This window comes from Arvicanthis niloticus, chromosome 2, assembly GCF_011762505.2.
Source record: "Arvicanthis niloticus isolate mArvNil1 chromosome 2, mArvNil1.pat.X, whole genome shotgun sequence".
Classification (NCBI taxonomy): domain Eukaryota; kingdom Metazoa; phylum Chordata; class Mammalia; order Rodentia; family Muridae; genus Arvicanthis; species Arvicanthis niloticus.
Window position 1 is genome coordinate 63,340,494 of NC_047659.1, and position 14,700 is coordinate 63,355,193.

The window sequence follows — 14,700 nt, forward strand, 5'->3', positions numbered from 1 at the left end:
ATGTTGAGACAGATGTAGATAAAACAGAACCCTTCTACACTGCTGATATATACTCTAAATAATATTTTTGAATCTCAAACTGGAAATGTACTTGATCTTTGGGCTAAATTGAATTCATTCTCCAAAATCATATTTTGTTTTGTAATATATCTTAAGATATAAACATAAATATATTTTTTGGAAATAGAAAAACACACAAAAAAGATGAGGTAAAGATTTCAACTAGTTTTATTAAAACTTTTTCTAATACAGGTTTCAAACAAAACATCATATATTACTTTATAAATATAACTTTTCAAGAAAAATGCAATTTAAATTTCATAAAATAAATTTAAAAATTGAAAGTATATGAAAAGGCAAAATTATAGTCCATCAAAAAAACTTACATTAGTTGGTGTTAAGTCTGTATGATATCCTTGTTCTTTAAGGATAAATTATAATCCATTTAAACATTAATTAAGATCACTGTTTCAGAACAAATAATATACATAAAAAAGAATAACAATGAAAATGGATATACTTCAAGGCATTTATTCCTTGTTTTCATGAAAGACCAAATGTCATGATCGGCAGAAAGAATACATTTCTCCTACTAAAGTGACTTTAGTGCTCCAAAGTCTCCTCATGGCATTTTTCATTTCTGCATTCCTCAGAGTGTAGATTAAGGGGTTCAACATGGGAGTAATTAAAGTTAGAACTACAGTCACACACTTATCAATGGAAAATGTGGAGGTGGGCCTTGCAAACAAGAAAATACAGGGAACAAAGAATAAAATGACCACAGCAATGTGGGAAGCACATGTGTACAAAGCTTTGCGCTTCCCTTCCAGACTATGTGACTTAAGGGAGTGTAAAATGACCCCATAGGAAACTAGGAGAATTAAAAAGGTGACAGTGCAAATTGCCCCTCCATTAGCAATCATACAAAGCCCAATGAGGTAAGTATTGGTGCAAGCTAGTTTTAGCAAAGGATAAATGTCACACAGAAAGTTGTCAATGATGTTTGGACCACAGAAAGGAAGTTGATAAATGAAGATAAATTGAATTAATGAGTGGAGAAAGCCACCACACCAGGCCCCCAAGAGCATGAGAACACACACCTGCCGGTTCATGATGGTCAAATAATGAAGAGGTTTACAGATGGCCACATAACAGTCATAGGCCATCACCACCAGAAGAATGACCTCAGCTCCAGCAAATAAATGATCTATAAAAACTTGAGTCATACAAGCCTGGAAGGAGATGGTCTTTGTTTCATAGAGCAAGTCAATAATCATTTTGGGAGCAATGGCAGTAGAATAGACAGTATCTATAAATGACAAATAAGACAGAAAAAAGTACATAGGCGATCCTAGGGACTGGCTAGTCATGATGGTCACCATGATGAGCAGATTGCCCATTACTGTCACAATGTAGATGAGCAAGAATGTGACAAACAGAACCTTTTGGCCCTCTGGGTTCTGGGTGAGGCCCAGGAGGATAAATTCAGTCACATTGTTCCTCTTTTCCATATGTTGTTCTAAGAGTGCTGAACTCACTCAGATGTCAAAGCCTGCAGACAGACCAGATGCTAAATTTGAAGTGATCTTAAGTTCCATGAACAAAATTTTATGATTGGCCAACTGCTTATATGATATAGCACAAATTGTCTCATAGATTTTTATCTTTATATCCATATACTTATACATATCTCAAACCTCAGTAGTGAAGCTTCTTTCTGCAGTAGATAAAAATCCACAGAGAAACACACAACTGGTTGGCATTCAGAAAATTGGAGATTGTAGAGTCTTAGCTATAACTGAGATGCCATATGTAATATATTATAATATATTTACTATTATTTATTATTATATCAACCATCTCTTCACAAGGCAAGGGTTTTGCTGCAGAAAAGGGGCAGGAACATATACAGGTCAGAACTAGTGGTAATTTGATGTGGAATAGTATTAGCCAGACACAACAAGGACACCACATACACAAAATCACAGTGGGTATAACTATATACACAAGAACTATATGTAAACAAACTAAAAAATCACAAAATGGATATAGAATTGGTTTACAAACTCCCACCACTAACTGAGAAAGACTGTGGAGACTTTCTGAGCATTTTCACACTACTTACACCTGCAACACATCAGAAAATGGATTCTCCTCTCACTATACTCCACCTGATTTTCACAAACTTTAGGGTAAAGGGGTCTTCTGATTCCTCCAAAGTGGCTTTCTTTAGACAATCTCTCACAAAAACTGCAAATTGATATTTCTGTACTTATTCTGTTCTCTCAATTTTATGCATTTTCTAAATCAATATTAGGCTTCATTAAATAAAAAAATCTTATAAACATTCATAATACTTCCAGAGTTATAAGTACTTAACAAATAATTATTAATGGATGCTTTAAATATGTTAACCTGATTAATGGCAAATAAGATACATAAAAGAGACTTGCAAAAGCCAGTTCCATAAAAGATAAACAAACTGCATAGAAACGAGGGCATAAAATACTAGAAATGCTTTTAAATAACTGCTTTCTTCAAGTGTAAGTGATGAAATTTCAATTGTTGCAGAAAAGTAATCTAGACACTTTTAAAACACACAAGGAAAGCTTGTGCATTTTTATTTATATTATTCTATAAAAAGAGTTATATCCATTGAAAATAATAGTGCTACTCAAATATAGGAAAATAATCATGGAAATACTATATCTATACATGTACTCCAATTAAAAATTAAATCAGATCATTGGATTTCTCATCCGAAATATGACTTACTTAAATATTATGTGTTTTCTTTGAAGTATAGAAAATAGAAGTATAGAATATTCAGTTTCTTTGAAGCATAGAAAAATGTTACCTCTAAAATCTGCAAATAAAAATGAACTTGGCAAAAAATCAAGATAAGCAATGAGCAAAGAATGTGGGTTTCCTATGTCATACATGGTTGTGGACAATTTTGCTTTGCCTTCATGTGAAACAGCACCTGGGACTGTTGAGATGTTCAAATCCAATTTCTCTCAGGATTCTCAATCTCCATAATCTATGCTAAGTAACCGTGTGACTTTGGGTGAATTATACAACATATTTCATGATAACTGTAAACCATGTAACATTTAGAGAATGTCTAGGATTAAATGCAAATATAGTGTAAAGACACTTACCTGATACATAAACACTAAATAAATTCAGGGTATTCTTGATTGTTATTGGTTTCTGTACATACTTTTAAATGCCATGGCTTCATGTAAAAGATATGAGTGAATCTCCCCAGAGCCTTCACCTTTAATGACTCAAAGGGGAATTCCCATTGGATGACTGGGAGGATTATATTTTATTGTGTACAGTTATGGAAGCTGAACCTTCTTTCCACACACATTACTGTAAAGAAATTCGTTGTCTTTCTTTTCCTGTATATTACTAATGGATCTGAAACTTTTTACAATTAAATTTAATGTTTTAAAGCTATGGAATCAAATGAGCACAGAAGTTTTTAAGACAATTGAAATGAGATCTATAGAACCGTCAGAAACAGATGACTTTCTTTGAAGATTCATGCAAATTTTATACTTAAATCATCATAAAAATTTTTATTCATTCTAATAAGCAAAAGTATTTCCATTAGTACTTAAAAAAATAAATTTCTGAGCATGAGTTATATATTTCATAATTACCTAGCAATTTTCATGACAAAAATTCATTCATGCATATATAAAATAAATTTTAACATAAACTATAATTAATATTGAACTGATGTTAAGGCAGAATTATTCACAATAGTCGAAAACATAGTAACATCTTATTTACCAATCATCAGACAAATAAATAAAGCACTGTACAACACACACACACACACAAAGATTTAGTATCAAAGTAGATTTCCAAGTGGGAATAGTGAGGAAATAGATGAGCAATATATTACATTTTAAAAAGGAATTATAATTAATAGGTGAAATGAATAAATTATACTAAATTCTTAAATCAGACCAGCATGAAAGTACATATATGTTATTATCTCACATTTATGAAGTATTAGACTAGTCATATTCATAGAAATAATACAAGATTAGTTTAAGAGGTGGGAGGAGGAAGGGATGGAAAGTCATAATTCAGTACAGATAAGGGTTAAGCATGGGATGGAGTGTGGAGATACAACATGAATAAATTGTTTGCATTTGCCTCACTAAAGAGAAATGGACTCTACTAATTTTGTTGTTGTAACATATGTTTAGGATTTTATATACATTTATATCTGAATTGATAATATACTTAAATACAACTTGTTCAGTCATTTGAAGAAATAGAGGCCACATATTGGATTGGAAACAAAAAAAAGCAGTGTAGAAAAAGAGTTGGAGAAAAAGAAGAGAATGTGGGACATGACCATTATATTTTAATTTGAAAGATAAAAATTTTATAACAGTTAAATTAGTTTTAAAATGAATGAAACATCTGCAGAGAAACAAAAAATGTAAAATCCCACAAGGAGGTGACAATTTATAATAACAACAGTTTCATTCTGTAAATTTTATAAAATTTCTGATAAAGACATTGTTGTGAAGACAAATCATGTCCATGTTACATTATTCATGTTTTGCAATATGCTTTCACTTGTATCATATGCATTTAAACAATAATATAAATTTTCTAGGAATTTTAGTTTATTAATATGTCAACATTCTATAAAATAGATAATGTGAATGCACTATCCTACTGTCTCTGGTGTAAAAGTTTGAAATAAGTCACCAACCTATTTATGAAAGGCACAATTGAACTAAGCTTCTTTGACCTTATTTTTAAAAAATACCAACAACAAAAACCAAAACACTGGAATAATTTAACTGACATGTTACCTGGGTTTTGTATTTCTTCTTTGTTCACATATTCCAATTCAGGCTTCTGTGGTTTTATTTTCAAATCTAGAAAAATATCTTTTTATTTTTAAAGGAAAAACTGCAAATATATCAGTACAGGTATACCTTTAAACAAATTAACATTCAGTCATGTAAGATAGACTTGCTTTGTCACATAGAACCAGCTCCTTGGGCTCACACAGATCATAGCAAACTCCATTCTTCAAAAACCAATTTAGAGTGTAGATTTCAGATTTCTGCACAATTGAAATCCAGAAAAAAAACAGTTACTATATAAGTTGAATCATTAAATTTGAAAGCTGATTTGGGAACATGTATTAAGACTCTTTCATTTTTACTCATATGTTTACTATTAAATTAATCAAATAATCTTAGCATGTTTTTCAGTTGTGCACAGTGCATAATAATCACAAAATAGAGACTCTATTTTATATTATTTATCACTCACAAAACAGCATTAGTCTGGTTTATATGTACCATGTTATTGGTTTTTTATAACCAGTGGTAACATCAAATACCCAAGAGAATTCTTTTATGAGGCAAAGGAAATTATTTACAAGAACTTCATAATGAAATACTAAATATTTTACTGATCTCTCCAAATTGCCCCCAGTGTGCTTCCTTCAAGTTAAATCTCTAAAGAATTATGCCCCAGAGAACTAATACCTCCTATGTGCTCTTTCCAATAGATTCTGTGTGTGTACTGACCTCTTCTGCACAAATTCTACTAAATTTAAAATTATAGTTGAGATGACTGACTTTAACACCTCAGAAAATCTATTTTTATGGGATTTTTGTTGCCTTTTGTTGATTTAACCTTTTTGTCTTTTTTAGTTTTTGTTTGTTTAAAATTTTATTTTTTGTATTTAATGTTATATTTTAAAAAGATGAATATGGGATAAAGAAAAACATAAAGTTGAATGGGTTATGAGATGAGGAAGATGTCAAGAAGATGGAAGAAGAAAAACTATTAAAATATTTAAGAAGCTTAAACAAAAAAAAAAAAGAGAAAAACATCTTGATTTTAGGTCATGAACTCATAGAGTGTATTTCAGGACACCTTAGATTGTGTCTTTCTCTAAAGTGTTTTGTGAGCTTTTCTGTTAATAGTTTCAGAATTGTTTAAATACCGTCTTAAACAAACAATTCTCCTGCTTCAGCTCCCCAAGTGATTACAGTCATGGGCTAACATTCTGGTAATTCAAGTAATTTCTGCTATCAAGATTCATGATATGAACATGAATGAATAATGACTAAATGTTGAAAAACAAATCATGAAGTGAAACATCCAATCCAGAGTTGGAAATCTTCTATGATGATAAAATAATGAATATTGGAATTTTAAAATCAGAGTTTTGTGAAAAAAAAAAAAAAACCTTCACCTGTATTTTTTTCAAATTGAGTTATTATTAAAATGGATTATAATGATTTTTTCTTTTTTATTAAATTATTTTATTTATTTACATTTCAAAAGTTGATCCCCTTCCTGGTCCCTCTCCCCTACCTCTGAGAGAGTGCTTCCCCCACCTGAGCACTTATCCCCACCTCAGCCTCATCAACATCCCTCTTCCCTGGGGCATCAAATTTCCACAGGCTTAAGTGTATCCTTTCCTCTGTGGCCATACAAGACAGTCCTCTCTTACACCTGTGCCCTGGGGTCATGGACCAGCCCATATATGCTCCTTGGTGTTTAGCTTAGTCTTTGGGAGCTCTGAGGGGTCAGGTTAGTTGACAATGTTATTCTTCCTATGAGGTTGCAGGTTCCTTCAACTACTTCAGTCCTTCCTCTGACTCTTCTGTTTTGGTCTGAAAATATTTGCATTTGTCTCAGTCAATTGCTGGTAAAGCCTCTCAGAGGACAGCCATGCCAGGCAGTGGCTTACCCCAACCCCAATACCTAGATAACATTTATTCTTCTTAGTTTCATTGCAATATTAATGGAATAAATTATTTAGAAGTGTCAGTACAATTAGTAGATTTTGAAATGTTGTCACAATGCAGACTGTTCTACTATTGGCAACAAAAGTAATATTAATGACGCCTGTGTCACAAGCTACAGTAAAGAGTACAAATCACATATGAAGTGGTTGGGCTCACAGAAAGAAAGGTTACAAACAAATAATTTATGCCACCAAGTAAAACCTTAAGTGTCAGTGATAGGTTACAATCTTGTTGTAAGTGTTCCCATTTAAACCCTCAAATGTCATAGATCATTGTTAATGCTATTGGTTTTTTCCCACAACCTGATGGTGAGACCCTACTGCTGAAGTCAGCACATATATGTCATTTAACAAGGAGAAGACAAGCTGGTACCTAACTAGACCTTTTATCCATACTGACTACCATTCATGGTGCTGGAGGCACTCTACATTCTACTTGAGGTAATCATCAATATCTGTATCTACAAACCCTACAGCCATCAACAGTGACCTGCCTACAATATATACAGGTGCAATAATGGTACAAAATGTTATAAAAATAACTACCACATTTAGATGGCATTTTGGACTCATTCTGTGAGACAAAATACATACATGATACTACTAAGGTGCCCAAGAATCTAAGACTAGACAGTTCATAGAGTTAAAGGGAAACCCTAATACCATTATTCTGCCAATGGAATATGGTAGTAAAACGACTCCTAATGATATATCTAATAGAACACTAATAGATTGATGTCTTGCTGAGTCATATTGTCAGATCTTGTAGTATATGAAAACTACTAAGAGATCTATAACTGGAAAATGTGCAAATAGTGAAATTTTGGAGCTCTTAGTCCTAAATGAAATATCTTCATCAAATACCTCCTGTCTGGACTGAGGAATTGATGCAGAAAATGATATAATAGATTATAAAAGTCACAAGTGATGGATGATTTCAAGAGAATAGTGTCTTCCAGACAGCAAGACTAATATACATGTAAGTTCACAGAGACTATGGCACAAAAACAAGACCTACACAAAATCAAGCCAGATGGGGTCCCAAAACTGAAAGAAACAAGTATACACAGGGTTTGAAAACCTAACCAAGAAGTTATCTGCAGTCTTTACCCACTGCCAAAGGAAAAAGTCAATTTTCCCCAGTGGAGTCTCACTGAGTATATTATCCATGCTTCATGACAGGTACTGTGCCCAAGAATAGTTGGCCGACACAAAATGAACTCAGGGGTATTCTTGTAGAATTTTATCTCTTTCTGCTTCTGTGAAGAGGTTGTCTCACTGGTCATTTGCTTGTTTATTTTTACTTCCATTTTATGTTTTATGGGGTATTCTGTTTATTTTTGTTTTGTTTTTGTTTCAAAAAGGAAAACTTTAAGGTTGTTTGAGTTGTAAGGTAGGGAGGCTGTGTCCCTCTCAATCTTGGAATGTAAAATATGATCAACGTATATTACATAAAGTTGTTCTCCTTTTACAAAATAAAGACAAAAACAAAAAGACATTAAAGAGAAGATGAAAACCCTCTCTCAGATTGTACTACCTATATATATATACCATATATAAGCCTGATTTATGATAATTAAATAGTGCAGCAGTTTGCAGATGGCAGTCATTATCAAAAGGAAGGCTTCAGCCCTACCAGAGAATTGTACTATGAAGGTCTGTCCCATGCAAACTGAAAATGAATTCACATTTTTCATCACATAGTAACTGTAAAATTAATAATAACAAGAAGACAGTAGAATAAACAATATGCAGAAAAAAAGAATAATGAAACGTCCAAGAAGAGACAGGCAATCACTTCCCCCACAATAAACAAAGTACTCATCATTGTCACAGTGTAGATGAGCAAAAGCATGACAATATTTGTTGTCCAGCAGGATCCTGAGTGTTATCTAAGAGGACAGATTCTATTTTTTCTTATTCATCTTACTTTTTTATTTGGCTTATTTTTTAGAAGAAAGGTCAGAAAAACAGGGTTCTCTATAAAATTGTGAGAAGGAACATGAAACACATCTTCACTTTTATCATCTACATAGGAAAACATGCAGGAAACTTTTAAATGAGCATCTATTGAAATTTCTGTCCAAGGACCCTGTATTAGTCAGGGTTCTCTTGAGTCACAGAACTTATGGGTAGTCTCTGTATAGTAAAGGAATTTGTTAATGACTTACAGTCTGTAGTACAACTCCCCAAAAATGGTCAGCAGCAGCTGTGAATGGAAGTCCAAGGACCTAGCAGTTGCTTAGTCCTACAAGGCGCAAGGCAAAGAAGAGAGAGTCTTCCTTCTTCCAATGTCCTTATGTAGGTCTCCAACAGAAGGTGTGGCCCAGACCAAAGGTGTGAACCACCATGCCTTGATCTAATACTTGCTTTGTCCCACATGAACTTGAACTCAAAAATCTCCTTTCCTTAGTCTCCTGGGATTCATAGCCACTATGCCTCAAGATTTCCATGCCAACCAAGACCCAGGTCAGAAACATATATCTCCCATCCTCAAGATCAGGATCACAGGTGAGCCTTCTAATTCTGAATTGTAGTTCATTACAGATATAGTCAAGTTGACAATCAGAAATAGCCACTACATACCCCAAGGACCTTCCCACTGTGAATTTTCTCAAATAAGTTCTTTTGAGACCTCAAGGTTCATAACCTCATCTCTAAATGTTAATTGACACTCTACAGAGAATAATAGCAGAACACTCAGTTATTTGACCAGACTTGCACAATCAGCCAAGAGGGTCACAAGGAAGGGAGGGAGGATTAAAGGAAGAAAAGACAATTAGACATTATAGTATGACCCCAACAAATACTGATGTGGGTTTAATTTCTCCCAGTCTGTTTTTTTTTTTTTTTTATCATTCTAGGTATATACAAAGAATACTGTCAGTTCCAAGACATAAACAAAGTAGTCAAGGAACAAACAAGGCAGAAACAAAGTAGTCAAGGAGCAGACAAGGCATAAACAAAGGTCCCATAATTACTGTATTCATGGATTTAACAAGATGATTAAGATACAAAGAACACATTCCTCAGCTGTATTCATCATGAGTCTTGTCCTAGCTCAAAGTCAGATTCTTGCCTGAGACTACTTTCTTGTCCTAGCCCAATGTCAAATTCTTGCCTGAGCCTACTTCCTTGTCCTAGCCCAATGTAAATATCCTTGAAGTGGCACCAAAGGCTCTCCACAGTTATTTAATTAACTCTATAGTTTGAATATATTATAAATGGTCACAGAATAAGCAATGCTAAACAGAAAGGGATTCCTGCAGCCAACTCTTATATTTTCTATTGTTGTTGCTTATCTACAAGTATAGAAAGAGATGGAACAAAGCCAGGTTTTTGATATGTTAGATTTGAAGGAATAATTTCACAATGTAATTTGTAAAATACCAAATTTAACAAAACCCTTCCTTATACATACCACTGGACACAATTTCATCCTGCTACACATTAGGTGATCAGTCAATTTATCTCAAAAAATGACCAGTCTTCATGAATTGCTCATTAAATCCCAAGGTCTAACATAATCCCTGTATAACATAATTGCAAACATATTTCCCACACTGTTACCTGGAATAATTGCTTCACGTGCCTTAGTCTGTCTGCTTTTTCATGAGTTATAATCCTGTCCCTTGTTTCCTTGTCTAACTTGAATTCAGAGCACATTTGTATTTATTGTATTGATTTTAAGAAAATTTATTTAACAAAGGTAAGGAAATACATACCTACTAACAACTCCTATGATAGAAGCTAAGTTGTTCCCCTTAAATCTTTTAAGCTATGCAATACGAATGAAGAAAATAGAAGCTGGATACATAGAAAATTATAGACCTCATTTTAAATAGAATTTTTTTAATTAATGTTTTTATTCAATTTCTTTAAAGCAAAGGAAACACTGCTACTTCTAAAATCTGTGCTCAGTTGAATGGATTTTGTGGAAAACTACTAAAAAGCAGAGATCAGAGAGTGTAGATCTCCTATATCATTTGCAGTTTGTTTTGCTTTGGAAATATGATGCACCAGATTCTGATTTGGAATATGATCCAGAGAATCTTTATTGAACAACTGTGTGAACTTTAATTAAATTATTCAAGATCTTGTGTAGAATAAAGATTGTGAAATATTTCAATTGTAGGAAGGGTCAAGTATTAAACACGAAGAAAGATCAAATTTTTACCTGCATATAAATACCAAAATGTTCAAGATGTTACTTCCTATTATCTGTTTCTTTTGTAGTTTTAGAAATTGGGCTTAAATTAACAGAGTTAGAGGATACTTCTTAGGCTCCCCTCTCTACCCTAGTTATCCAAAGGAAAATGTCTTTTTTTTAATGAATGAATTTATTTATTTATTTTTGCTTTTATATCATTTTAATTGCATGCATGTATTAAGGTCAGTTCTAGGTTGAGGACCTAGCAATAGGATAAGTGCACATAGTCAAGGAACAACCAACACAATAAACACAAATAGTCAAAGAACAAGCAAGGCAATAAACAAAGTCCCATGGGCATTCCCATGATCACTGTTTATAAGGGATAATTAGAATGACCAAAATATCTGAGCCTACTTCTCAGTCCTGGCCCAAAGTCAAATCCTTTTCATGCCTGAAGTCTACTTTGTTCTAGCCCAAAATTTAAGTTCCTGCCTAAAATTACTTCTTTGTTCTAGCCTAGGATTTGGATTCCTACCTAAAATTACTTCTTTGTTCTAGCCTAAGATTTAGATTTCTCCCTGAAATTACTTTTTTGTTCTAGCCTAATGTCAGATTCCTCCCTAAAGTTCATTTCCTTGTCCTTGGCCAATGTCAGATTCCTGCCAAGCAGCCACAAAAACTGTCCATATCTTCCCCTTTTTTATTTCATAAACAAGATTGAGCCTATCTTAAGTCATTCTGCCAAGAATGCCTTCCTTACCCATCATAGAATATGCATTGTCAAAAGCAATGTACTAGTGTCTTAGGCTGGTAAGGCTTTGTGCAGAATTTTACCTGTCCTTGGCTTGCCAGCCTGTTAAATTAATAACTCTGTCTGGGGTTCCATTTCCAGTTTCAAGCCATGTACTTTGGCTCTCACCATATTGATCTTGTTAAAGACAAGCTTTAACACAATGGGCATGAATAAAAGTATTCCCAGGACAAAAGTGGCTAGCATGATCAAGATACATATGCCATTATTTAATCTTGACCAAAATGAAAATACTGACCTCAAGTCATGGAGAATTTTATCAGTAGTATCTGCAGCATCAAAGCTCATCAGAGCAGAATTCTTTAAATGTGTAATCTCATTAGGCAAAGTTAAAACATCCAGGAGTTATTAGACTTATGCCAAATACCCAGCAAGTGTCTTTAAACTTTTTCCTACTTATACTGACTATCATTGTAAATATTAGACGTAATACAACTCCATTGGCATTTGGCATGGAATTTGAGATGGCTCCTTACTCTTAAACTCTGAACATCCTTCCAATAATTTGAATAGAATAAAGAGCATCAACCCATTGTTACAAACACCTATCTAAATCATCTTGTATACTCAACATATTAGTAACATTTTTTTTTTGCTAAATGATTAACAAAAGTATCTGTCTTAACTTCTTGTATCAAAGCAATTTCAGAAGCAGTGGTTCTTGCAATTAATGTAAGTAAACCTATTATACCAGCAATAATTAAGTAAGCCTACTACCCTCTTGCTTCTGCTTTCATCCTGACTTGCTTCTTCCAGTACTTGCAAGCTTTTTAAATAAAACCAAGGTTCTGTAATACTCAGGCCAATAAAACAAAAGCTGGTTGATGGACTCCCATAAACAGACATGTCAGCTTTCAACACACGAACACAATTAGAAAGTGTACAAGTAATTCAACTTACATTGAATACTTTAGAAGAAACTAAAGTAATATTAATTTGACAATTAAAAGAGCCTTAACACATGCACCAACACTTGTTTGAATTCCAGATCCTATCCCAACTCTATCTCTTGTTAACATAACATCTTAGAGAACTACAGCTAACTTCCAAATATGTCTCTGAAAATATCCAGGTCCAGCCTTCCAAATGAAGACTGTTATTACCAATATTGCATTGATTTCTAGACCAGTGCATGATTGAGTCCAAAAAAGAAATATTCTATTGAATGGATGGTAGATTCCATCTTCACTGTGGTCAATGTTAGAACCCTTTTTATTTACTACAGGCAATTCTATTGTCTTTTTTTATAACTCACTCAGGTATTTGAAATTTATCAACAACTTAATTTATTGTTTTATAAATTATGGAAGTAATGGACTGCAAATTGTACTATACTCAGCTCTATCCACTGCGTTTTAGTTTTATTAGGTTATTCAGAATTATTTTTCATTACAGCATCCTTCACATGACATTGCCATAGGTCTTGCCCCCTTCTTGCCCCTTCCTTTTTTCTCCCTTGATTCTTTTCACCCCCAGTAGTTTGTTTTCCACTGCATGTTCCATGAGACCTTTCACTTTCTCTTTAATCAATGCTTCTTGCTTTGTTTCAGACATCTCTCTGGAATAAACACTCTAACAGCAATGAGAATAGAAGAGAGATTTCATTGACAGACCAAACTCAAGTTAGTTCCTTGTGTGTCTCAACTTGAGTTTGCATTCTCATTGTATACTCTCACACCACAAGATGGGGCAGCAGGCAAGGGAGATTTTACAGAAGAATAATTTTGTAGATTATAATGTTACAGAAGCATGATTTACCAGTTAGCAGGTATCAAGGTCGATGACCACTCTTTCAGCTATTCCTCCAGGTCATTCCCTTCCAGGTAGAGTCGTGCTTGACAAATAGGCAGTACAGAGGTGCTCTAAGTAACTCACTAAATAAATCAATAAATCAGTGTCTAAAAATCAGTACTATTTACCTTATTCTACTTCAGTTTTTCTTCTCCTAGACTCCTGTCTAGTTTATCCCTACCATGATTTGCATACACATACACAAACATTAAAAAGAAAGATTATATTTAGTGAGACCACTCAAGTTTCAGGGACACACATATTGCATCATTTTTATTTGCCAACCTTAACCTCTTTAAAATAAAATTTGAGTTTTTAATATTTTTCTGTTTTGATTTTGAGACTTTCACATAATGGATTTTGATCATATTCACCACCTGCCCATCTTCATTCTACCTAAATTACCCACCTAACTTTGTGTTCTCTTTTTGTTTTAAGCCCATTTTATGTTCCTTACATATTCTTTTTAAAATATTAAATAACCATCAAAATTATGTTTATTGGCAATGAAGTCATACAGCATGAGAAAATGTTAAGGAGAGAAGCAGGATTCAAAAAGAGTTCTCCACATTCTTTCATAGTAGCTTCACCAGTTTATAATCTCAAACACAATGAAAAAAGTATTCACTTTTTACCACATTCTTTCTAGCATTTGTTGTTGGTTCTTTTGTTGATTTTGGCTATTCTGGCTGGGATAAGATGAAGTCTCAAAGTTGTCTGATTTCCATTTTGCTAGTTGTTAGGGATAATGAACATTTTGGTGATATTTCTTAACGAGTTTTTTCTTCTTTTGGTAACTTTCTGATCAGGTCCTAGACCGACTTTTTCAAATGGGCTATTGATTTTTTTCTCTTTGATTTAAGTGATTTTCCATGAAAATATGAGGAGTACCATGAATGTATTATGGCAGGATGTATGTCTTCATCCTTATCTTTTACTATAAACTCTCACAGGAAACATTTAATTAACATGTATCACTGCAATTTATCCAAGGATCCTAGAACATTTTTTCTTATCTGCTCTTATTTTCTTCAGAAGATTTTAGGTGTAGGCACAAAATTAATAATGATCTCTAAATTCTAGGTAATACTCTAAAGAAAAGAAACAATAAACATCATCAGTTTTTTTAATAAA

At 33.3% G+C, this 14,700-nt stretch overlaps 1 protein-coding gene across 1 annotated transcript; it reads right to left on the reverse strand.

Annotated features, from left to right (window-relative positions):
* Positions 1-521: 521 nt before the first annotated feature.
* Positions 522-1,725, reverse strand: LOC117703549 (olfactory receptor 4A15-like). The gene has a single exon (XM_034495260.2). The coding sequence runs from the start codon at positions 1,509-1,511 to the stop codon at positions 561-563; it is 951 nt and encodes a 316-aa protein (XP_034351151.1). The 5' UTR covers positions 1,512-1,725; the 3' UTR covers positions 522-560.
* Positions 1,726-14,700: the final 12,975 nt, after the last annotated feature.

Bases quoted from the DNA above. Each gene is read 5' to 3' on its own strand.
- LOC117703549 (XM_034495260.2), bottom strand. From the start codon at position 1,511: ATGGAAAAGAGGAACAATGTGACTGAATTTATCCTCCTGGGCCTCACC.